The sequence below is a fragment of the Taudactylus pleione genome, unplaced genomic scaffold (genome assembly GCF_031769625.1).
Source record: "Taudactylus pleione unplaced genomic scaffold, aTauple2 ptg000386l, whole genome shotgun sequence".
In the NCBI taxonomy this organism is placed as follows: Eukaryota; Metazoa; Chordata; class Amphibia; order Anura; family Myobatrachidae; genus Taudactylus; species Taudactylus pleione.
Genome location: NW_028284787.1, coordinates 8,408,016 through 8,434,720, shown reverse-complemented (window position 1 = coordinate 8,434,720; position 26,705 = coordinate 8,408,016). Strand labels below are relative to the sequence as shown.

Here is a 26,705-nt window from a genome sequence, read left to right as displayed (position 1 = left end):
TGTCCAAAACAAGAATCCAGTGTGCAGGCTCCTCAATGTGCGACTGTCTTGCTCCATACACTATGTTGCACAAGATGGCGATGGGGCGTGTCCAGGCTCCTGTCAGTCAAATTCCACGTTGTGCGATTAATCGTACGATTCATCGTGAGGGAAAAAAACCCTAACGATTGGCTTCCATCGTGTTCATGGTTGGCTAATCTGCCCTACAGCACGGCAGATCAGAGGATGCGATGTACGACGAGCAGGGACGCACATCGGCATCGTGCTCGTGAGTATAAACTCACGATTTGTACTTTTTTTTTTTTTTACCCTATTCGTCGTCACGATTCGTCAAAATCGGCCTAATTGGATGAAAAGTCGGTATGTGTGTGGGCACCTTAACTGTATCTTTAGTGTAAAGGCACGTACTAGATGTGATTGCTGGATTCCATGGGGATGAAATATGTGAAAACCTAAAGCTCCTAACTGCTCTTTATAGCCAATTTGCAAATCATAAGCCACTCGTTTCCAATATAATAATCTTTTGGGTAATGTTTTGTGAAATTAATGCTTTAACCGCTAGATTTTAGGAGCATGGTATTGGCTTAAGCTGAAGCAAAATATCCACCTACAGTCGTCAGTCTTTTTAGGGCCACTTTGCAAGATGGGATACTGTGAGAAGCATGTGAAGTGCTATAGTGAAAGGCTCACTGAGACAATGGCAAGTTAAGCAATCTTTAAAAAACTTAGCAAGTTAGCCACTTGTCACTCTTCTTATTGTTAGTGATATAGGTACGCTTATGCATATTCTTTCTATCATGCTCTGAATAACCTAGTGATTGACTCAAATGTCTAGTTTATGAAGTTGTTGCTTCCCGTTGAGTTTGACCTGGAAATTTAAAGCGCCGATAATATTAAATGCAAAACACACTGCGCTTTTTGCTTAAGATCATTGTTGCTAGAAATTTACATGTCAAACCTTTAAAAAGCAGCGGCTTGCAAAATACTCGACTTAATAAATCTAGCCCAAGAGCTGCTATTAAAATAGCATTAAGCAACGTGTATTATATTGAAAAAGAATGTATTATTTGAGTTTTGTCCTGACAAATTGTTTGGGTGAAAGTATTAGGGACAGTTTAACAATTCAAGTTTATTTTATATATCTATTTTATATAACTAACGTGTTACTCCATTTATCTTCCTCTCAACATTGTTTTGTTTTTATAGGTACAGATATGGTCAACTGGTAGAAATCAACAGCCACAGTCTTTTCTCAAAGTGGTTTTCAGAGGTAATTTTTCCATAATTATAAAAAAAAAAAAAAAAAAAAACCACCGTGACCTATCTGGGTTCTAGTGGGAGGTGCAGGTAATTGTGTGTGGATGCACGGTGGTTAAAATAATTACTGGACAATTAGATTAACTAGGGCTGTGTTGGGATAGATATTACTCAATGAGAGCTAGCATCGTCCCAAGGTACAGGAATCTTGGTAGTAAACACATTTTCCGTGTTTTTGCAAGCTTCGCCTCAGCTATGGCGTAATAGGTTTGTGTTAAGGGTCCTATGCTGAGTAGGTTCTGGCACTGGGCTCAAATCACTGGGATAGGTTTTGAATTATTCAAAATTGGGTTACCTTTTCTCCCCAGTGTGGGGCATCAGAACTGGACTGCACAGGATTACCTAGTCTGTTGATTCTCTCCTCTACTTCGCTAGGGTGGAGGCTCCTTGAACTCAGTGTTTATTCCCTGTTTAGGAAAGATGAAGAGGTATATTATTAATTAAATGTACAGGTCAACTTCTATGTTTTGGTTCACTGAAAATGGGGTGCGTGCCATTTAGCAGTGTGGTTTATAGCCTAGTGTTTGGAGTCAATTACTTCACCAATTCTTGGCTACACCTTGGGGGGCATTTTGTATTTAGATTTTAGTGCCTCAGTGTACTAATCCCTTAATTGGCATTGCATTTATTTCAGACATTTATTTTAACATCTCTTTTTTTAATTTACTTTTTGATTCTCACTTTCCTTTCCCTCCCCTTACATTATAGTGCGTTCTGCTGGGCATAGGTTCTTTTTTGAAGATCATATTTGTGTAAAATTAAAGAGGAAGTGGCACTCCCAATATTGATCCAAAAACACGTAACCAGAATTAATGTATCAGAGTTTGATGTGTGTTAGAGATGCGAGATCAGAAAAGGGAGAATAATATTATAGAAATTAAACTTAACATTTGGGTCAAAGCAATTAACAAATTATTAAGGATATGAATCAGTGTAGGGGAAGGACATTTATGGGTCAGAAAAATGATTTTCTGTAAATAATTAAAAATCTAAAAGCAAAAATGTATGTAAGGCTTGGGTGGGTGTTTTTTGTATATATGCAATTGGCTTCCGGCTCCTGGTCAGAAGCAGACGTGCCCAGTCTTGAGCACCTTCTGGGACCTTTAAGGATTTGCAGAGGCTCTGCTTATCCCCAACTCACTGCTCCTCATTTGGACCTTCTTGTCGGGTACATTATTTTATGGAAATCGCCTCGTACCTCATTTCGGTCCAGTGTCGGCCTAGGCTGCGCCACTCCTCCAGTCTACCATGAACTCCAGTCTTTGTTTTTAACTCCCAGTATCATAAATATGACTACTTTATCACTACTGTTTTATCATGCTGCCGTTTTGACTTGTTGCTTAAGTTTCTGCTTTATTTTAGGAAGATTGTCTTTACTATCTTTGCATTTATGAATTTGCCTCTGTATGACTACTTTTGTCTATTTCACTGCCTTGTCATGAATTGCCTTCCCTACTCTCTCATCACCCTTCTTTGTTCCCTGCCCCTCCCTTCCATCCCTCCCCCCTATCACTCCCCACACTTCAATCCCAACTGTCCCCAACCCTCTTGCAATTACGCCATTCTCATCCACAGCTCTCTTATTCCTTCCTTTTATCATGGGGCCTTTAAAATGCTATGTCAATTAAATAAACTGGCCACCTGCCACAACCTCTTCATCTAAAACTCCAACTTCCTCTTTATCATTGAAATCTGGCTATTTCTGTGTAAACACCGCTACAGAACCCTTGCAATGCCTCATAAATATATGAGCTAAAAATAATAATGTGTGCGCACTGTAAAGAAGTACAAATAGTTCCAATAACAAGGACAACTAGAGTAGTTGGGTAAATAATGTACTTTCAGATGTTGAAGGCCCATTTGCACCAGCATCGATTTGAGCTGTGGGAGACAGAATGGTGCTATTGTTTTTACATCTGGATCAAATCGTATACTTGCTTTTACAGTGGGAAGTTAATCTGTGTTTCTTACATATTTCAGAGTGGCAAGTTGGTAACGAAGATGTTTCAGAAGATTCATGAACTGACAGCTGACAAAGATGTTTTAGTATTTGTTTTGATTGATGAGGTATGTAGATTCTTGATTCATAAATATCACTTTGTTATAGATTGGTTAAAGCCTCTTGAACTGGTGCAGAGATGAAGGCAGCTGTATTTACACCCATATTGGGTGCATAGCTAAAGATACAGATTTTCACCCATATCCATATACCTGTTTAGTAGCAGTCCATTATTATTTACACATGTACCAGCCCCTTCCTTGTTGCAAGAGATCTCTCTGAAAATAGGTGTAGCTTTAAGTATTCTCAACTCTGCATAGCCCGCAAAACACAACTTCACAAAACATTTCCTATATATGTACTCCATGTTATCACATAGTTACACCTTCCAGTTGCAAGTGGGGATGCAACTTCAGCTGAAAGGAATAAATTAAAGAACCACAAAATAACATGCTATCTAATGGTCTGATGAACGTGGGCTGAAAACTGGTAATTGTAAAAAAGTATTTATCTATTAGAAATGGCAGTTGCGTTCTCAGACAGTTTAGTACATTATCTAGGCTCTTTATACAAATAGGTTAAAGACAAAAGGTTCATGAACACCTGTACAATTTTTTATTTTTTTTTGGTCTATGGAAAAACAAGCCGGTCACTGGAGGTGTGAGCGGTGCGGACCAGCGGGCGGGTGGGCTGAGAGCTTTCTGCACTGGCGGTCCCTGGTGGGGATGGTGATCTTTAGTGGAGGTCAGCCTGGATCGGTGTCAGGTTTGATGTGAGGGTTCCCCAACGCGTTTCAGCACAGGTGCCTCCTTCAAGGAGGTGTGAGAGGATCAATGCTTCTGAGTTTCTTATGTAGTGCACTTCCGGGGGTGATGGGGTGGTCAGGTGACTCACGGGGCCAATGGTGTGTTAGATTGGTGATGCGGTGCAGGTGTGTGCAGGGACTTGCTGAATGGTAATGCGGTGCAGGTGTGTGCAGGGACTAGCTGGAGTGATAAATGTAATCAGATTAGGCCAATGGTGTGTTTGAAAGGTAATGCAGTGCAGGTGTGTGCAGGGTCTAGCTGGAGTGATAAGTGTAATCATGCGTGATCCGTGCGGGGACAGTATAGAGGCCGGTCGGGATGCTTGAATTTGTTGTATGCGGGGTGTGCTTTTCGTGGGCGTGTGTTGCCAAATTGGGTGGGATGGGGGGTCACTTGGGTAGGTGTCAGTGAAACGGGGTGGGGGTGTGCGTATGGGCAGGTAGGGGGATATCTAAATGGGTGTAGGGGGAGTGGCAGTAGTGGGTGAATGACTGACAGGTAAGTGGGTGTAGTTGTTGCCATCTGATGTAATGTCCGTAGGGGGAGAGATATGTGGTTGTGTTGGTGACGCTGGAACTGAGGATGTGGAGTTGACTGGCGCGGTTGTGAGAGTGCTGGGTGTGTGATTGCCTGGGGTAGGGTACTAATTGTGGGTCAGGTGAGGGTGTCAGTTTGTGCTGGTCGGGCGGGTAATGGGGTATGTGTTGGGTACGTGTACATGGGTCAGTGTTTGGGAGTGGGTAGCTGCCATGGGTATTTGTGGGGCGGGTTGTGTCTAGGTGGGAGATGGCGGTGGTGTGGGTCAGTACTTGTGTGGGTGGGTATAGAGTGTGTGTGTGTGGGATGGATAGATGGGTGTTGGTGCAGGGGGGAGGGGGTTGCAGGTAGAGGCGTGGTGGTCATGAGGGGTAATGACAGGTGGTGGTTGTGCTGGTGGTAGTTTTGATAATGGGAATGAGGATTGCAGCAGGCAGACGGGGTGGTCAGTGTTAGGGGGTTGAGGTGCTGGTGCGGTTGCTGGGGGATTGGGTGCTGGTGCGGTTGCTGGGGGATTGGGTGCTGGTCGGCTCGTTAAGTGTGCTACGGTGAAGGGGACCATGATGATGTGGGTGTGTGTGGGGTCTATCGTGTGTGACTTGGTGTGTGAGTTCTGGACTCTGTCAGTTTGTGGTGGGAGAGTGGATGTGATTATGGTAATGTGTGTGTATCGATATGGGGGTCGGGTGGTGGTGAGGGGGGGATGGGGATTGTGGGATGGGTGTGTTAGTGTGCAGCAGTAAGTAGGGGGGGGCGCGGGGTACGTGAAGATGTAATGGGTGATGTGTGGGGGCATAAGGTTGGTGTAGGTGTGGTATGTGGTGGATGACTGATGGGGAAGAGGGGGTGGTTGGGGGACGGTGGACTGAGGTGATAGGGGTTGGGGACTGGAGGCGAGCGTGGGTGGGCTGGTTGGAGATAACTTCGTTATAACGGATTTGACTTCATTGTCAATGTTGAGTCCCCTGGGGGTTATTGTTTTCAGCGTGAATATCCATCTAAGTTCCTCCTTGTTGAGTATTTTGTTATGGTCTCCGCCTCTCCAGTTTTTTTGCATGTGTTTGTTTCCTATGAAAGTGGTGCCTTGTGTGCTGCTGTGGTGGTATTCTTTGTAGTGTTATGATTCTCTGTTTGGTGATGTTTCTCAGGTGTTCGGCAATTCTGGTTTTTACTGGTCTGGTGGTCCTACCTATGTATTGTTGATTGCTTGGGCACTGTATGAGGTAGATTTCGTTGTTAGTGTTGCATGAAATGTTTTCTTCAATTTTATACGTGGTGTTTGTCTGTGTGGATGAGAATGTTGTAGCGGGTGTGGTGCTTCTATATTTTAGTGTGACGCAGTTGGTACATGAGCCGCAGTGGAAGAAACCCCCTGTGAGTTTGGAGTTGTCTAGAGTGCTTTGTGTTTGGATGGGGGGGGGGAAATGTGGTTGGATAAGAGTTTGTTATGGATGTTGGGAGCCTTGCGGTAGATGACTTTGGGTCTGTTGGGTAGGATACTTGTCAGTTTTGCATCTTCCTTAAGTAAGTGCCAGTGTTTGTTGTTGATTCTTTTTATTTGTGTCGTCTGGGTGTTGAATTCTGTGATGAAGGGAACGTGGTTGTCTGTGTTTTGTGGTTGTTTGTATTCCAGAAGTGGTTTCCTATCTTCTAGTCCTATTCAGGTGAGTGTGGCTTCTAATGTGTCCGGTTTGTATGCTTTGTCCGTGACTTGTTGTTTAAGTGTCGTGGCTTCTTCTTGATAGTCCGTGAGTTTTGTGCAGGTGCGTCTGATCCGCTTGAACTGTCCTGTGGGGATATTGCTAAGCCAGGAGGGGTGATGACCACTACTGGAGAGAATGTAACTGTTGACGTCTACGGGTTTTTGGAAAGTCTTGGTCTGTATCTGGTGATTATCAGTGTATATTTCTAGGTCTAAGAAGTTGACGGAGGATTGGCTGTAGTTGGTCATGAATTTGAGGTTCCTGTCATTGTTGTTGATGTATTGAATGAAGTCAAGGAGTGTGTGTAGGGGACCTTTCCAGATGCAGAGGACGTCGTCTGTGTCTGGTCCATAGGATCCCAGTCATAACCCGTCCATATGTGGGAGTCCTCCCAACTGCTCATGAACAGGTTAGCATAACTGGGCGCGAACTTGGTCCCCATAGCGGTGCCAGTCCTCTGCGGGTGGAAGTTCCCATCGAACCAAAAGTAATTGTGTGTGAGAATGTATTCAATGCCCTGGAGGATGAATGCGATCTGTTCTGGTTCCAGTGTGTCATCGTGATTGAGATGGTGTTTGACGCTGTCGAGACCCTGTTCGTGATTGATGATCGTGTATAGGGATGTGACGTCGCAGGTGACTAACCCGTGGTCATCCCCCCAGGTGGTGTCCTCGAGTATTTTCAGTATATGTGTTGTATCCTGTAAGTATGAGCGTAGGCGTTTGACGTATGGTTGAAGATGGTGGTTGATGTATTGTGATAGATTAGATGAGATGGAATTGATACCGGAAATGATGGGTCTACCTGGAGGGTCTGTCGTGCTTTTGTGTATCTTGGGGAGATAATAGAATACGGGTATGACTGGGTTTGGGTTATGGATGAAGTTATATTCCTGCTTATTGAGGATGCCAGTGTCTAAACCGTTCAGTAGTATGCATTTGAGTGTTTGGTTGAACTTGAGTGTCGGGTCAGAATTGAGTGTCTCATATGTGTCTGTCTTGAAGGATGCGGTGTGATTCTGCGATGTAGTCGGGTTTGTACAGGAGCACTATGCCTCCCCCTCCCCTTGTCTACTGGTTTGTTTATCCGGTTTCGTTCAGTGCTTTTTTTTCGTTAGTGGTGAGGTTTGGGTTGTGCCATTTGTTAGGGGTATTGAGTTTGTTGATGTCCTCTGTTACCAGATGTTCGAAGGTGTGTATGAGGTGGCCTTTTAGGTGACTGGGGAAGAAGCTGGATGGGGGTTTGAGTGTAGTGTGTTTGTATTGGTTGCGTATGGGTTCTTTTGTGTATTGGTTGGTTGTGTATGGGTTCTTTTGTGATGGGGTTGGACATTAAGTATTTTTTGAGGGTGACTTTCCGGATGAATCTGTTTAAATCAAGGTAATCTTCGAATTTGTTCAGAGGGTTATGTGGGGTGAATTTAAGTCCTTTCTTTAGTATGGAGATGTAATTCGGTGTGATGGTGCGGCTGCTTAGATTGAAGATACCTGTACTGTTGGGTGGTGTTTGGGTTTTGGTGGTTTGACTGCCTCTGCATCCTTGTCTCTTTGGTCTAGCTTGCGTTTTGGCCTTGTTTGAGTGTGTATTAGCGTAGGTGGTAGGCAGGCGCGGTTGCCTGCCTCCAGATGTAAAAAATGCTGTGACCATTGTTCGTCTGTGTGGATGGGTGTACATGGAGGTGACAGTGGTGGTTGTGGTGGTCGGGTTGTGTATTGTCTGTCTGTGTTACTGCTTGGTCTGGTGTCCCTCTGAGTGTGTTGACCCACCCTTGGTTGAGTGATTGTCTTGCTAGCTGTTCGTAGTGTTCCGACTCGGATGGGTCTTCTATTTCATGAATGCTAAATGATGTGTTGCAGCCTGAGTCTTGTTCCTGGTCGTTTGTGTCGTTATCTTTGTGTTTTTGATGGGTTCTTTGTGTTGTGGATTTTGGACATGTATTGCTGGTACGTTAAGTCTAGTTTTCTGTATATCTGGGTGCCTGTGGTGGTATGGTCGGTTGTGTTGGTGGTGTAATGTTGGTACGGTGTAAGTGTGTGTCTTTGTGGTGGTGAGACTGGAGGTTTTGTAGTTGTGATGTTTGTCTATGTTTGTTTGTTAGCATTGGTGGTTATTTGGTTTATCCCGTTTTTTTGGCTATCTTTTTCTCGATTATGGCTTCCTCTGTTTTGTTTAGTTTGGTTAGTGTTAGTGTCACGAGGTTTTTAAATTCCACCTCTCCTTTGTATGGATCCTGGTCTTTGTCAAGAGTGTTTATTTGGTTGTCTAAGAGGGCTAGGTCTATTTTATGATGTCTGATTAAGTTGATCAATGATTTGTAGCAGTCATGAAGTATACTGTTCCATTCAGTCATGAATGTGGGATTATCGTGGGTAAAACTCCCAAAACACCACCACCAGAAGAAACATTCCAATTAACACCACTCACAAACACACACAAGTCATCACCAATATATTCAATGACCCTAAATTTCTATCTTAATTTGTATGTTCAGTAAAGAATGAATAAAATCCTTTAGAGAACCTAATGGCTTCAAAAGTCATGTTGTCAAAGACAGTTCAGTGCTAATAATCTCAGAACTTTGCACCTTCCAGTCGATGCATGGAAGCGAGATACATAGATGGATTCAGTCTCCTGTTTTACCACTGAACAGTCATAATATTAAATACCTCTGGGTGAATCATCCACTTACTCAGATCAAGTCTTTGTTGACTGGAAGAGTTGATCTTGCCCTTGCTAAGAATATACATACTGTAGCTAGGAGTGCTTAGCCTTCTTATAGGAAACCAGCTGGCGCAGCAGAGAAGTAATATGTACCCTGACCCAGAGTGTAAGGTGATGGGGGAGATGAAGTGTTGGAGATGCCTTTTTCATTTAGTTAAGAGATTTGGGGTGCTATTCTACAGTAAACATTCCAAACTTCACGTAGATTAAATCTGTTGTGAAGGACTTCCGGTTCCGGCTATATGGAGTGAGGAAGCAGCGATCTCAGCTCCGCTCGCTCACCGCCGGAAAAAACCTTTTAAAGGCTGATTCAGCCTCCAAACTATCCCCCCCTCATCCCCCCTCATCCCCGCTGATCATCCACTAACCGGAGGAGAGACATGGATCGCTGGGTTGACCGGCATACCACCCCCGCTACACAACAGGGTGCGCTGCCTGGAAGGCAGGAAAAGAAATGCGGCAATATGGCTCCGGACGCCGGAGATGGAGCTGATCATGCTCTCCCGGCCCCTAAAAAGCCGTCAACAGAGAAGGACGCTATTTCTCCTCAGGTATGCCGCCCTCCTGACTCCCCTGTCACCTATGGGGAAATAGTGGAAGCCATCAGATCCACCATGACTCCCCTTCTCACACAGGCTGTGGCTGATATATCTCAACAACTGCAACTGCTCTCCCATAGAGTCACAGTAACTGAGAATCAAGTGGGTGCTGCCCTGCATGAGATGGATGGGATAAAACGCTCAGTGAAGGAGCTGAAACATGATGGGTATCAGATCTGGAATAAAATGGACGATATAGAGAACCGCTCTAGACTAAATAATATAAGATTAGTAGGTCTCCCTGAAGCGGTCAAAGGACCTGCGTTAGCACACTTTGTGCGCAACACACTACCATCCATACTAGGGATTGAACAGGAATGTAGTGATTTGGTAATCCAAAGAGTGCACAGAGTTGGCCCCCCTCCGACTCCCCATAGGCCGCGCCCAAGAGTCACTCTTTTTAAATGCCTCAATTATTTGCACAAAATGGCATTCTGGTCCGCTTCTCGCCGAGTGAAAAATATGATGTGGGAGGATCTGACAAGGGCTCGCAAAGCGTTTTCCCCCATATGTTCCCAACTCGTTGCAGAGAGCCGTAAGTTTGGCTTGTTATACCCCGCCCGACTACGGATATATGATTCATCCCATAAAGATTTTACTACACCCGCAGATGCTACTGTGTACCTACAGGAACTTTCTTAGGCACCTACTTCTGATATCAGTGATCAACCCACAGAATGAAATCAGTATCCCTTTCTGAAGAGGAAATCAGAAATAAAATAATAAATTAGCAAATAGATGCGGCTGGAAAATTCTTGTTCTGTCTTATCAAGTAATGAGCTGCTGAGCTGTCCATTGTTGACTGATATGCCACATGACTGTCTCTCACGTTAATCTGTTTGGTATGCTCTCTATGTTTTGATACTAGTTTGTATGCATATTCCAATAGGTATAATTACATATTTCAATACTAGTTACTCCGATCTCTCCAGGAGATGATACTTCATGGTTTTACAACTACAGTACTTACCTCAACGAATATATTGTAATTCCCATAGGGGTTTAGTTACTTACTTTAGTATGTTTTTTTTTTTAGAATCGGTTTGGTGGGCTAGGTGTGAGCTCATTCTTATTCTCACTCTGGCTGGAAGTTTAAACATTTCTAATCTTTGGCTTTTTGGGAAATTTCTGACTTGTGATTTTCACCGGAACCACAGTATATTATTACACCTCTCTTTATGGTTTTGCTTATACCGTATTAAGATATATATATACTGTGTCTCATAATCTTCTTTTTTGAAATGTTTGTTTTTTTACACCCCCTTTCCCATCCCTTCCTTTCTTCCCCATCCCCCTCCCATGGTGGTTTAACACTGTATATCTGTTGTGGTTTATATCACATATACACCCTAAATCGCACTATGGGGGTCATTCAGACCCACTCGCGAGCAGCAGTACGCTCGCAAGTGGGTCGATGTTCCCCACTGCGCATGCACACGACGGAGGGAGCTCCGTCATGCGCATGCGCGAGACCCGGGGAGCGACGGGCTTTCCACAAAAGGGGGTGTGCTGTCGATGTTGATTGACAGCACGCCCCCTTTGGTGGGCGTGGCGGGCTGACGGAGGCATTCCCATGGGAACGCCTACCGTCTGAAGCCGGCCCCACTGACATCACTAGTGATGTCAGTGGGAGTGATTTTGGCTCTGATAGAGCCAAAATCACTCCAGGGCTTGTGGCAGGGAGACCCTACCGCAGGGTCTCCGTTGCAAGTCCGATGGTAGCGATGGTCAAGACCATTGCGACCATCTTTTTGGCCGCTCGCATATGCTGTGGGTGGTCACCCACAGCTATACGAGCGGCCAGGAGGCCGCTCCATTTTCATGGAGGAGGGCCCTGATTCAGAGCGAGCGCTCTGGTCAGAGCGTTCGGCTCTGAATCATGCCCTATGTATTCTCTTAGCATCGGATCCTGGAATGTTGGAGGTATTCACTCCCCTGCTAAAAGGAGAAAAATTATTTTATTTCTAAACAAAATGAAAATCAATATTATAATGTTACAGGAGACTCATTTAGGCCCAGATGAGGTGGTGAAACTCAGTATGCTAAACTGGGTGGTCCTTGAATACAGCACGTATAACTCTAAGGACAGGTGGGTGACTATTCTAAGTAAAAAACACTTACCAATAGAAGTAATATCCACTCCCTCTGATCCCAATGGAAGATATATAGTGCTCCAAATTAAGTTCAAGGGACATACTTATGTGCTCTGCAACATTTACGCCCCAAACCCTTATTTAAAAAAAAATGTTCAGAGGATTTTAACACTCCTTACTCCCTTACTCTCGTACCCTTTAATATTTGGCGGAGATTTTAATCTTATTTCCTCTGCTATGTTAGATAAATCACAACCCTCCAAAAGCTCTCCCTCGCTCCCGAAATTAGGAATTCCTTTACTGGTCAAAAGATTACAAGCTATAGACACATGGAGGGCCCTGAATCCTATCGAGCGAGAGTACACCTGTCTATTGGCTGCCCACCAGACTCTTTCAAGGATAGACTATATCCTGATCTCCCAATCTCTTCCTAATTTACAGATATCCAAAATAGAAACAATTGCCATCTCTGACCATGCCTTAATATCAATTACTCTATGCATTACAGATGAAGCATCTATACCTAAAATATGGAAATTCCCATCGTACTTGGCGAAATCCACCAAGTTTAGAGATAGGTTAGAAACCGCCTTGGAAGAATACAGTCTCAATAATTTCTCCCATCTAGATACAGACCCTATTTTATTTTGGATGACGGCTAAATCTGTACTCAGAGGAAATATTATATCATATGTCTCCTCGGTCAACAAAAAATACGCTTCTCAGTATTTAGATGCCCAATCCTCACTTACGGAAGCATTTCAGCAATATAAATCCTACCCTACCCCATTAACAAAGCAGTCTTATCTCTTAGCCAAAATACATTTTGATGAATTTATGGGCCAAATGGGTGACAAATATTTATTTTCTGTTAATCATCGCTTCCATAAGTTTGGAAACAAGACGGGAAAACTCTTAACCAATCTTCTTAATGGCTCGCGCCCCCCAATGATAACACAACCTTTACAAACTCCTCAGGGCTCTCTCACCACTACTACTGCGGAAGCAGCAGAGGTATTCTGGGCTTTCTATATTAATCTTTACTCTGAGCCTGAGACACTCCAGACAACAGCCTTTGACAATACAGATGTTCCTTCTGATTTTCGGAATAAGCTGCCTTTCCCAAGACTTTCCCCTGAAATAGCCCAATCACTCACAGCCCCAATCTCCCTTGAGGAAATACAGCATACGATAAAACATATTAAAAGTAATAAAGCTCCTGGCCCAGACGGCTTTAGCGGAGATTTCTATAAAATACTCTTACCTAGAATAGGTAACACTTTAGTGAAGGTACTCAACTCCCTTCTCAAATCCCCTATATTGCCCCTCCATTTTAATACAGCCATCCTAAAAGTAATCCCTAAACATGGCAAAGACCTCACATTACCTGGCTCCTATCGTCCCATATCCCTTCTTAATTTAGATTATAAATTACTCACTAAAATTATTGCAGACCATTTGAAAATTCTTCTTCCTGGGCTCATCCACCCAGATCAGACAGGCTTCATCTGTGGACGTCACTCAGAGGTAAATGTTCGGAGAGTCCTTACTGCTGTTTCTGAGTCTAATGCTGCTACCACAACGCAAGATCATATGATTCTTTCCCTAAATGCTGAAAAAGCATTTGACCTGGTAAAATGGTCACACATTTAATGCCCTCTCACAGTTTGGCTTTCCAGATTTGTTTATTCAAAATCTTAAATTATTATATTCCTCACCTCAAACCCAAATCTCGTGTAATGGCTATCTATCTCCCCCATTCACGATTCAAAAAGGAACTAGGCAGGGCTGTCCTCTCTCCCCGCTTCTCTTTGCTATAGCATTAGAACCTTTGGCTATTGCTTTAAGGGCTTCCCCTGTTTTCAAAGGTATTAGGGTTGGAGACGTGGAGTTGAGGATAGCCCTGTTCGCCGATGACATGTTGTTGTTCATCTTGGAGCCTGAAAACTCAATTCCCGAGATTTTACGAATAATTTGGTCTTCTGGGGGCCGAGCTGGATACTGAATAAATATTGACAAATCGGAACTATTGTTCCTGTACACACAACCTCAGTCATTCCCTCTAGCTTCTCCCATTGCTGCATTTAAATGTACATCCACGAAAATAAACCTATCTTGGGATCCAAATTCCTGCAGACATATCCCTTTTATATAAAGAAAACTTCTCCCCTGTTATTACTAAAATTAGCACTTTACTAGATATTTGGAAACTACTCCCTCTCTCTATCTTAGGAAGGGCAGCGGTAATCAAGAGTATTATTTTTCCTAAAATATTTTATATAATGCAAATGTTACCTATTAGTCTTTCCAAAAAAGACATTCTTCGTCTTCGGCAAATTATGACACGTTTTATTTGGAAGTCTAAGAAACCCTCTATTGCCCTAAATAAACTCATGGCTTCTAAACAATCAGGTGGTATTGGGATCCCAGACTATGCTGCCTATACTCTTGCAGTTCTTTTTAGATATGTTGCTGACAGGCTGTTAGAAAGTGAGATATTCACCAATAAACAATTGGACAGAGCTGTATTTTCCCCATATTCTCCAGGAGCTTTACTACACTCCAAACCCTCTGACATACCCTCCCGTATACTCCAAAACCCTTTATTTCATGATATATATTTTGCCTGGCGGTCTTTATATCGCAAATTTTAGAGGAACTATTTAACATCACCTTATATTCCACTATGGGGAAACCCCTCTTTTCCACCATCTCTGTCAAACACACATTTTTTAACATGGAGAGAGAAGGGTTTATCAAATTCCTCAAAAGTTTTTGACCCAGGGGGTGGATTGCTTCAATTCTCTGAACTTGAATTGACATATGATCTCCCACAGACAAATGTTTATATGTACCTGCAAACCCAACATTATTTACAATCCTTACCCTCACCTATTGATACTAATTCAAACTTAGATATAGATACGATAAAAACCGTCCTTACTATATGTCTCCGCTCCACATTTCGTATTAAATGTTTATACTCTTTAATAATTGAGATCTCCTCACAATCCAATTGGGATAAGCTATTGACTCAGGAGCTACACAGATTCACAAACACTATGCTTCAACCATGAAAATACTCAATTCCTCCTATTTACAAGAAGTCCATCTGCGTTCAATGCAGAGGGCCTATATCTCTCCGGCACAGCATTCTAGATTTAACCCCACACACACCGGAGCATGTTACAAATGTCATATCAGCTCAGCCTCCTTTTTTCCACTGTATATGGGAGTGCAGGAAAGTTAGCTATTTCTGGAATAAGGTTATAGCCTTCATTAATGGAACATTCTCGGTTCATGTACTACCAGACCCAGTAGTGTGTTTATGTATCAATTTTTCTGGATGGGATTTAGGCCCTTTTCGAAATTCCCTAATACCCATCCTTACCATGTTGTTGACTGTCTCAAAAAAAATTATTCTAAAGCATTGGATTTCTTGTTCGTCCCCATCTCTTGCTGAAGTAAAAGGGAAGATGCTCCAAATCCTATATTTAGATAGAAAATCTGCACAGGCGGACCCAGAAAAAGACGTCATGGGATTCTACAAAAAGTGGGGTCCTTATATTGACAAGTTGGAAAATAATATTCAGAATCAAATATTTAGTGTTTTTGATCGGACGTGGTGGTTCCTCCACAGACAACTGCTACAGAATTTATAATCCTACTTATTTAATAATCTATATTGCGAGGTATCTAGGCTAAGACACTCAGAGATTTATGTATAAGAGTTCACTTATCTATCTCAGACCGCCCCCCCACCCTCCTCTTACCACCCCCCCCTCCCCACTATCCTCTTGTGTGCTCCCCCCCCCCTCCTTATTTCTTTTTCTGTTTCTTCTTCTTTTGGAATTTAATATTTGTGTATACTGTACTGATGGGATTGCAACCTTTCATCATATGCATCACTTTGAATGTTAACAACAGGCTAGGTAAGCCAAGTGTTCTTGGTAATAGATGCATTTTTTTATTCATCTGTAATATTTGCAATCTCTGATTTACACTGCATTGTTTTGATGTTAATCTGAAAACTCTAATAAAACAGATTTAACAAAATCTGTTGTGAAGACAGGGCATTGAATTGAATCGGAGGCCAGAAAAGATCAACTTTTTAAGACCATCAATATCCTGAAACTTGCATATATCGCACAAAAGCACTCATCCGAGAAATGCGAGATCCAATTAGAAATGGCAATTTGCAGTAGTTGTGCCAAGGGTGCGCAACTTTTCTACAAAATGCGACCTGGGAGAACTGCGTGAATAAGTGGGGAAACCGTCTCAGACCCCAGAATAATGACAACGGAGATAGCAGGACCATACAGAAGGCCATAAGGTAAGTAAGGGAGGTTTTCAAAAGGTGTCAAATGACTAATTGTTGTGCCTTTTATTAAGTCTTACTAGCATTTTGGAATACAGATAAGAGTTATGGTATAACATACCTTAGTTAACTTTTTTTCTTCGAAGGTCCATAGGGTACACAGGAACTACTTTGGGGTATGTAGTTGGAGTGATCCATTGTACCAAATGGCTTACAGCTTTTAAGCTCTAAGCATTCATAGGGCCTCCTTCCTATATACCCCGCCCCCAGCCACAGGCATTTAGTTTGTAACCAAGCCTAACGGCAAGAGATGGAAAGTGGAGACGGAAGTACAATGTACACAAGACGGAAAACAGGAGGTTCTGTTAAGATATATGCCTCTCAACTCACGTCTCAGGGAGTGAAGCGGCGTAGATGGTATATCCAACAGAGAGCCGCAGACAACAGTCAAACAAGCCGGCACTAATCCCAGTGGACTGCATCGGGCTTGTGGCTGACATAGGGCGGATGGTATCCGTGAAGAAACTAATCGTGTGATATTCAGTGGATGGTATATCAGACAGAGAACCGCAGACAGCAGTCGGCACTAGTCACAATGGACAATGAGTCAAGCTTGTGGCTGACCTGAGGGGGATGGTATCCGTTTAGCAATTAGTCGGGTGGTGTTTAGTATGAGCCAACTGAAAACAAGGTGGATCTCCGATGGACGTGGAAAGGAGCAGCAGCAGCGCATTTCGGCTACCACCATAGCCTTTTTCAAGCTGGATTGCTCATCTCCACCTTTCAAACACGTTAAGTAACATCAAAACAGAAGTGATTGGTCAATCAATACATCAGTTTATTTAACCCCTCTGTAGCTCATCTTAATATTCACCTGAGAACAGTCTCATTTATCTTAAAATCACAGTAATCACCTGCTGCAAATTATTTTAAACATAATATTTAACTTGTGAATAAATTGTCCATATAATACTGTATATAAAAATAAAATATAAAAAACAATAGTGTGCTGAATAAATTACGCCATCATCCAGTGTCCCAGCATAAATATAACACAATAATATCAGGGTAATCTAGTCTAAAACAATGATTAATAATATTAAAAGAGGATTAGTAGAAAACTATTAAAACATGGTATTCAAAATGTTATTTATAAAGACCCATGCTTATGATAAGAAAAGAGGATGATTTCTTTATTCCTATATATATCTCCATTTTGATGCATGAAAACTGTCTGTATTCAGCCACAAGTAAATGAATAAGAACTATATCTGAAAAATATATATATGTATGTGTGAAAACATATACACAAGAGTAATATAAAGAATGGTGTGCATACAAATACACACACAATGCCCATAAACATAGTTTGATCATAATATCAACAATATATTCCATGGGAATAAAGGCATAACATGTACACACATGTAAATACGTCCACAAACACATAAATAAGTACACACATGCACATAACACACATTATATACACATATATGCATGCATAGGGACACACATGCAAGCTCACACACATATATGTGACCATAGGAGGGCTGTAATTAACACCAATGATCAAGTGTATAGAATAAGTGTGTGTTAGACATGATAAATGATGAGAAATGATGACATAAGATACACTAAATGAATCCACATAGACAATCTATGTCTAAGTTAGTAATTGTTGATGGATGTCTAAGGGACACATTCAATTGGGATCAAACAAAGGATCCCTTTGAATGTAAAGGGATAAAAAAGGAGAGAAACCAATCGCATCTAGCAAGGGAAATAAAAAACATGAAAAATGGGGTTGAAGATAACTAAGCAATATATCTCTTACTTATATATGCCGAAACTTGAACTCTCAAGGTAGCCAGACGAAGACTTAAGTCTAGTCCAGCTTGAAGAAAAGAGAGAACTCTGGAGACCCTGAAAACCTTAGGGTCATGTTTTCTGTGGTAACACCACTGAAAAAAAGAATGCCAAATCCTGTGATAAATGCGGGTGGAAGCAGGCTTCCTTGCCCTAAGCATCATCTGGATCACAAAAGTAGCTTGGAAATGTTTATTTGGAGTACAATATGCTTCAGTCATGAGATTCGTCAGTTGTTCAGACTGAAGGAAATAATCTTTAGCCACTTTCTGGCGCCTAAAGATCGGACTCTTAAGGTGCCTATCCACTAGGCTATTAAATTGAGTGATTGAACGATAACGTTATCGTTCAGTCTTTTGCAAATCATTTAGGTGTTTGATGTCATTATGTTTAATATATTATGCACGTTATTTAGCACTTTGTTGTGGCCTTGTAGTCGGCGTGTAGACTAATCATTTATTCTGATTGAGGAAAGAAGTGAAAAGTAAAAATTTTTTTTATTGCTAACTTTGGGCCTGATTCAGACCCGCTCGTAAACGGGTCGATGTTTGGCCCCTGCACATGCGCGAGCGACGGCAGCTCCGGGGCTCACTACAAGACGGGCGACTGCCGATGTTGATCGACAGCTCGTCCCGTTTTGTAGGGGGGGTGGTTGCACAAACGGAGGCGTTACCGAAGGAATGCCTGCCGTTTGTGGGCGGCCCTACTGACATCACTCGTGATGTCTGTAGTGGACTTCCTGCTCTATTAGAGCATGAAGTCCACTCGCATTGCGATTGCTGAGACCCTAACTTAGGGTCTCCTCGCAATGCCGATGGTCGTGATAATTGCGACCATCGCCAGGCCGCTCGCACTAGCTGTGGGTGGTCACCCACAGCTTTGCGAGCAGCCTGGAGGCCGAAACAAAAAAAAAAATCTGTCCCGCCCTGATTCAGAGCGAGCACTCGCGAATAGCGAGCATCTCTAAGTCAGGGCCTTTGTGTTATTAAATTGTAAAATTGTGAAGTTTCCATTTGGTGTCACAAGATTTTTTTTTTATGAATAAAGGTGCCCATCCACTAGACTATATTAAATTGAGCGATATAACGTTCAATCGTTCATAAATCGTTTGCAAATCAATAAGAAAAATTTCTAAATCGACCAGCGATGCGCGCTTCCGCTGGTCATTTTAGACATCCATCATCGGGCAAACATGCTGGGCAAGGTTCAGCATGTTTGCAGTTGATTGATGTGCCTACACTGAACGACTGCTTGTTCAGTGTGGGTACATCAGACTTTGAAACTACTGCACGATTAGAATGTTGTAATCGTTCAGTCGTTTTTAGGTCTGCAAGTGGATGGGCAGCATTAGATTTCAGCGGAACCTCCTCTATACTCAGGACAGATCTAACCGCTCTCACCAGAGAGGGGTCATCCCCAGAGGCTTGATGGTCTTCCTCAACAGGATAAGAATCAGAACTCTGAGTATCAGAGTGCGAAGAGGAGGATGAGTCAGAATCCTGAGGCAATGTCTGACCTCTTATGTTCCTGCTTTACCGCCACTGGTCTATTTGCCTGCATTACCTGCTGAGGGGCTATAGACGACAGCATACTCTAACTAGAGTGAGCAAAAGAATCAAACCAAAAGGGATACCCCATAGTAGGCGGCCGTATCGTAGCAGGAGCTTGTGACGCTGCAGCAATGTCCACTAAATGTGACAAAACCTGAGACCAAGAGGCCAACCAGGGTTGTTCTTGTGGCGGTGCAGGTGTACCTGATAGGAAAGGTGTCTGTTTACAGCAGACCCTACCCAAGAAATCTTGCACAAAATCCTGCTCTGACAGGCCTGCCAAACAGGATTTACATGACATCAGCGCCGGAGTCTCATTCTTCTCCCCTTTACCTTTAGATATACCAAGCCAAATAAAAAAACCCACACACCTTTTTAGAGAGATGAAAAGAAACACACTGATAGATATATGGAAGATATAGGGTTGAAGTTGCCAAAAGGATAAATGAAAAGGGGCAGACTAGATGGGCCAAGTGGTTCTGATCTGCCGTCACATTCTATGTTTCTAAATATCTGACAGTTTGGAAAACAAAAAGGCTATATAAACACAGCAGCCAGCATTAACACAGCAGCCAGCATTAAAGTCACATACAATGTATGTGTATATGTGTGTATATATATATATATAATTCAAATGCAATTGGACTCTAAATCAACTGACCATGGAGTGCTATATACCTGACCCAGGGAAGAGGTGTATAGGGAGACAGACCAAACTTCTAAGACTAGCAGCTTTCAGCAGTGCACCCAAAGCGGACTGTGAGCGTCTCACACACGAGATGGTCAGAAGTAGCAAACCAGACACTGGAATCCTCACCGGAAGTTGCACCTGGGTTGGGGGGAGGAGCAGCCGGGGGAGTGCCTATCTTCCCTAAACTGCGATTTTTGACGGCACGGGTACGCTGGCCTCACAGTAGCAGACGCATACTAATGCATCTACTAGCTGTCCCCAGGGACAGACAATATGGCCCCGGCCGCCATAGTGAGGATACGCAGACGAGTGCTTCACCCGCAGCAGCCTCCGTTGCATCTCCTACACCAGAGACCTGGCCTGCAGTGCACAATTCCCTGCAACAAGGAATTGCCTACCTTATAATCATCTGCAGATCACTCGATCTGCAGATAGATCTGCTAGGTGTGTACCCAGCTTAAAATATGCTAGTTAAACCCTTCCAAGTGCAGAATTATTCATTTGGAGAGGTATGCCAGAGGTTCTGCACTGTGTCCTGAAATTTGTACCTTTTAAAATAAAGATTTTGCCTACCTTTTCACCTGCTCAAAAGTGTGCACACAAAAGACCACAAATTTCCTCTGAAAAATTCATGTGAGTTTCGAATTGGATTGCAAATTAAATTTCGAGTGCGAGTTCACCATGAGAATGGCTCGCAGGACCCAACTCACAGCTAATTGGATTGAACATTAAGTGTGTTTCCTACTTTTTGCAATTAGAAAGCGTTGATATCTACAATTAGGCACTGCACATTCCATGTGATCGCCTTAGTTTTCAGTAGAAACTGGTCTAATGCTTCATGCAAAATGGGATGTACATAAGAAAAAAGCCAGGTTGCACAGCCCATTTGTAACTGCTAAAGGTGCAGTAAAGGGAAAAATACTACACGTCAAACAATAATAAAAATGAACTTCTAGTGTTACCACTATTGTCATAACGCCAATCAAGGCTGCTAACAGCAGTGGGCCATATATATGATAATATATCCAAATGCAAGCCAGACATTACAGAAAGCAGCTGCAGACCTCCCACAGGTAAAGCTAGGTACACACTTGTACAATTATACTTGAGATGCAATTCTACTTACAATTACACTTAGGATGTCCAGATGAACATGCTGATTCATACGTACACACTGTTACATTCTACCATGCGATCTGTGATCTTCATCTCTCAAACCATTTGCTGAAAAGATTGTGACTGGTGTTCCTCACATTTCATTCTGTTTTCTTTCTCTGCAACTGTTGGGACAATGCTGTCAGTATTAAGACACAAGCTGGTTTAGCCACAGCCATTGCCCACATAGCTGTGATGTCTTAGCAGGCTGCATTTCCTCCACCAAAACTAAACTTTAAACAATATCTATGATAAAGCTAATTTTCATTGTAAGAATTACCATTTAAGGTAAAACTAGTAGTTTTGTGTCATTTGCTTTTTCTACTTCAGAGTCCTTAGGTATTCACAGGGATACCTTGGGGGTATAGGTGAGTTGGGATCAACCGGGCACCATGCAGTTAAAAATTTCTTCCTCCCAGGATGCATCAGGCTATCCTCCTATACCCCGCCCCCAGGCCAAGGCACCTTCAGTTTTCGTAGGTGCCTGTACGCAGGGGGACTGTTCTCGGCCCCAATGATCTCTACAAGTGGGGACAGTCTGGTGGACGTCCGCACAGCTGCTTCGTCACCACGCTGGCGCTGATACTGCAGTACTGTTCTGGGGATCTTGGTGGGCTTCCGAGGTCTTCACTAGCAGGGACTCCGGGGGATCCCTGACTGTGGCCGGATGCACGGGGCTTAGGTAAGTAGTGGATGCCCGCCATCAGTCGTTTTTTCTTCCCAAGGCTGTGAGCTCCCTGGGTAAGTGGCCCTCGTGGAGCCAAACACTGAGTCTTGCGCTGCCACTAGACCACCAGGTACAAAAGGGCTGGTGCAGAGTGGAACTCTTCGGCGTCCCTGGGGTTAATTGCAGTCCAGGGGAGGACACCTTCCCTGTTGGACAGCCGGCTCCTCCCCCGTTGCATAGCATGCCATTCCACTACGGTCTGGCGTGCTGGCTGTACTCCTCCCCCGGCCCCTCCTCCTTGCTGAGCTCTGGCGACCATTTTCTGCAGAAGCCTGTCGCAGTCTCCAGCGGTGCAGAGTCTGGTCCCCATCTACATACCTCTCCTCCACATAAGCGAGGTCAGTGTATGTAGCGCTTGGTCCTATCAGGTACAGAGCCTGTGTAGTTGACGGTAAGCACCATTAGAGCAGGCTGTTCTGCATTGTAGGTGACTTATGCTAGCCTGTATATTTCTTTTCTGTCAGCCATTTTAACTGTCCCTTTTTTTTCCTTTTATAACCGACCCTTACAGTAAAGGTGCTGTTCAGCGGGGGTTAATTTGTATCACAGATAGTTTTTTCTGTGTGAAGTGTCAAATACACTGTCTTCTACCATGTCTGGTAGTGAGGAGTCTGTGCAGATCTCTGCACCTGCCCTGCTTTCCTGTGTCAGATACATGTGCTCTCCCTGGTCCCTCTACAGCACTAAAACCAGGACTGTTAGTGTGCCTTGAGGACCGAGGTTGGGAATCACTGCTCTACAGTCTTCAGTGCTCCTCAGGAGCCCCCTTGGGCCTGTTTCGCTCAGGCGTTAACAGCACTAGCGGGACGTTTATCAGCTCCACCCGTGTATTCTCCATTGGGGCTCACATAGCAGCCGTTGGTCCCTGCTCCCTTACAGGGATACCCCAGGCAGATGATGGTGGCGCAGTGTCCCCCTCAACATACACCTCAGGTATCTTCGGAACCTATCTGGGTGAACTCTGTCTACCACGGTAGAGCCCCCTCTGAAGGTGGTAGAGGCTAAGTCTAAGATATATATTCCAGGTCTCATATGGGCGGTCTGTATGGGCATGGTGATTGAGAACAAAGACCTACCTGCGGCTAAGCCTACATATGCTTACGTTAAGGATGTTAAAGGTAATGCTGCAGTTTTTCCCCTGTCTGGTCAGCTAGTGGATCATTTGGAGGAGGCGTGGAAATCTCCTGGGAAAGACGTCTGGCATATGCATACCCTTTTGCGGAGGATTCTTTCACTAAATGGGAATCTCCTCCCCAGGTGGATTGTCATGTGACGTGCTTAGTGAAGAGTGCGACCCTCCCTATGCCGTCCATGTCCTCCCTGAAAGATGCTACTGACCCAAAGGTGGAGGTGTGTATGAAGTCCATTTACTCCCTTGCTGGAGGGGCCTACAGACCAGCTATGGCTGTCTGCTGGGTGGCCAGGGCCATGGAGAAATGGGCGGATGCCTTGGAAGCGTCTTTTTCTTCAGAGGCTACCATTGAGCAAATTGTGCTAGTGGGCAATCTCCGGGATTCCGCTGCATATATTAATGAAGCTTTGAATGTTAGCCTACTTACTTCTAGAATTTCAGCTGCGGTGATCTCAGCTCGCTGTGGTTACGCTCTTGGAGAGCAGATGCAGATTCTAAGAAGGGCTTGGAATGTTTACCATATAATGGTAAGGTCCTGTTCGGCCTTGATATATACAAAATTGTGGATACGCTGGCGGCAGCAAAATCTGCATGTCTACCTTCAGCTCCGGCTCCATCAGGGTCTGGGACCTCGTCCTTTCGGTCCTATCTGCCCCAGGGTAAGCCTAAGGTGCAGTCCTTTCCGAGACCATCAGGTGTCAAGAAGATTGCCAAGCCCAGGAAACAAGCTTGGAGCACCAGACATCCGGCTGCCAAGCCTGATGTCAAACCCTCAGCCTGACTGGACGGGTCTCCTCTTGGGGCACCCCAGGGTGGGAGGCCGACTTCTTCAGTTCGCCCACTGCTTGGTTTCAGACCACCACAGACACTTGGGTAAGGGAAGTGGTCTATCATGGGTATGCCCTCTCCTTCCGCAGAAGGCCTCCCCATCAATTCTTTACCACAGGCCTTCATTCAGAGAAGGCTCTGGAAATCCACAGGGTAGTGCATCCTATGCTCCAGGCAGGGGTTATCGTGCCTGTCCCGTTACCCCAAAGGGGCACGGGTTATTACTCCAACCTCTTTCTGGTACAAAAAACAAATGGATCGTACGTCCTATCCTCAACCTCAAGTCCCCAAACAAGTTTCTGAGGGTACCTCAGTTCAAGGTGGAGACCCTGCGCTCCATTATATTGGCTATGGAACCTGGGGACTTTATGGTGGCTCTAGATACTCAAAATGCCTACCTCCATATCCAGATTGCTTCCGCTCATCAGCATTTCCTCAGATTTGCTGTGGCAAACCAACATTACCAGTTTCAGGCACTACCATTCGGTCTCTCTACAGCTCTGAGGGTGTTTACCAGGTCATGGCGATTATGGCAGCCCATCTGCGGCTGCAGGGGGGTTGGCTGCTACCTTACCGGGACGACCTCCTACTGTTAGCCGGGTCGCCAGAGATACTTCACTGCCATCTGCAACTGACAATATCGGTGTTGCAGGCTCACGACTGGCTGATAAATTGGAAGAAGTCCTCCCTAAATCCTTCTCGGAGGATGCTCCATATCGGGGCGCTGTTGGACTCTCAGCAGCAGAGGATCTTTTTGACAGAGGAAAAGATTTCTGTTACAGACAAGTACATGCAATTGCCTGCGTGGTCGCCAAATGTCCATTCACTCGGCATGCGGTTACTGGGATCCATGATTTCGACGTTCAACATGGTGCAGTATGCCCAGTTTCATTCAAGACCTCTGCAGAAGTTAATCCTCTCCAGATGGGATGTGTTGCCCCGTCGGTTAAAGACTCAAATGATGGTGCTCCGGAGGTACGTCGGTCTCTGGCCTGGTGGCTGCAGACGTCTCATCTCAACAAGGGATGCCCCTTTTGGATCCCGGACTGGGTCCTCCTGACGACTGATGCTTATCTCCAGGGTGGCAGCGCTGTGACAGGTCCACACGTGTTTTAAGGCCGGTGGATGTTGGCAGAGTCTGCCTTTCCAATCAACATATTGAAGCTGCGAGCAGTTTTCAAAGCTCTACAACAAGCAAGACTCTTTCTTTGCGGGAAACCCGTGCAGATTCAGTCAGACAACGCCACCACAGTGGCTTACATAAACCGTCAAGGAGGAACTCGAAGTCAATCGGCACTGAAAGAGGTATCCCACATTCTGACTTGGGCAGAAGACAATCTGCCAGCCATCTTGGCAGTGTCCAGGAGTACTCAACTGGGAAGCGGACTTCCTCAGCCATCACGACGTGCATCCAGGGGAATGGTCTTTTCACCAGGAACTATTTCAACTCCTAGTGGACAGGTGGGGCCTTCCCGAAATAGACCTCATGGCTTTCAGACACAACCACAAGCTGCTGGTGTGCGGGTCCTGAACAAGAGACGCAGAGGCTCTCCTGGTAGATGCTCTGTTGGTACAGTGGACCTTACAGTTTGCGTACCTCTTCCCTCTGTTTTCCCTTCTTCCTTGAGTACTTCGAAAGTTCGAGCATGAAGGAGGCACGATCCTGCTGGTGGCTCCAGCGTGGCCCAGACGACACTGGTACTCAGATCTTCAGAGTCTCTCCATCTCGACACTCTGTTGCCTCAACTTCTGAACTTGTTGTCTCCGAGTCCTTGCCTTTACCCAGACCTGTGTCGTCTGTCTTTTGACGGCGTGGCGATTGAGACATCCCTCCTAAGGTCAAAGGGTTTCTCTAGCTCCGTGGTGAACACCATGCTCAGAGCTAGAAAACCTGCTTCGGCCAGGATTTACCAAAGGTGTGGCATACCTATTTTGAGTGGTGTCGCCCTAAAGGGTACGATCCCCTGCTGTTTCGGATATCCAGAGTTCTAGCTTTCCTACAGACGGGCCTGGCTCCTTAAAGGTGCTGGTTTCTGCCCTGTCGGTGTGGTTTCAGCGTAGGTTTGCTCCTCTTCCTGATATCCGCACCTTAGTGCAAGGTGTTTTTCGCATTCAGCCTCCCTTTGTCCCCCCAGTGGCTTCTTGGGATTTGGCTGTGGTCCTGAGGGCTCTCCAAGGACCTCCATTTGAACCCCTGGGCTCAGTGGATTTCAAATGGCTTACAGCTAAGACTGTGTTTCTTCTAGCTATTGCTTAAGCTAGACGAGTGACAGATTTGGGGGCTCTTTCCTGTCGCCCTCCCTTACTGATTTTTCACCAAGACAGGGCAGCGCTTCGGACTCGCCCTGGCTTTCTCCCTAAGGTGTCTAGTTTCAATATTAATGAGGAAATTATTGTGCCGGCCTTTAACTCTCCAGGCCTTTCGACATTGAAGCCTCATTGGATGTGGTACGCGCTCCGGATTTATGAGGACCGTACCAGTTTCTTCCGGATATCGGACTCTTTGTTCTCTACGGTTTCCACAAGAAGGGATGGCCGGCCAATAAACAAACTTTGGGCCGGTGGATTTGCATGGCAATCTCTGAGGCTTATACTCATGAGAGCATTCCAGTACCGCCCTCTGTGACTGCTCATTCTACTCTGTGGGTCCCTCGTGGGCAGCT

The 26,705-nt window shown here is 44.5% G+C and overlaps 1 protein-coding gene across 5 annotated transcripts in view; it reads left to right on the top strand.

Annotated features, from left to right (window-relative positions):
- Window positions 1-26,705, top strand: part of TRIP13 (thyroid hormone receptor interactor 13) — a 186,248-nt gene that overhangs the window by 104,770 nt on the left and 54,773 nt on the right. For all 5 annotated transcript variants that reach the window (XM_088445702.1, XM_088445698.1, XM_088445697.1 and 2 more), the window contains 2 exons: window positions 1,207-1,270; window positions 3,298-3,384. In XM_088445702.1, coding sequence (XP_088301828.1) covers window positions 1,207-1,270; window positions 3,298-3,384 — 151 coding nt within the window. The remainder of the gene's footprint in view (window positions 1-1,206; window positions 1,271-3,297; window positions 3,385-26,705) is intronic.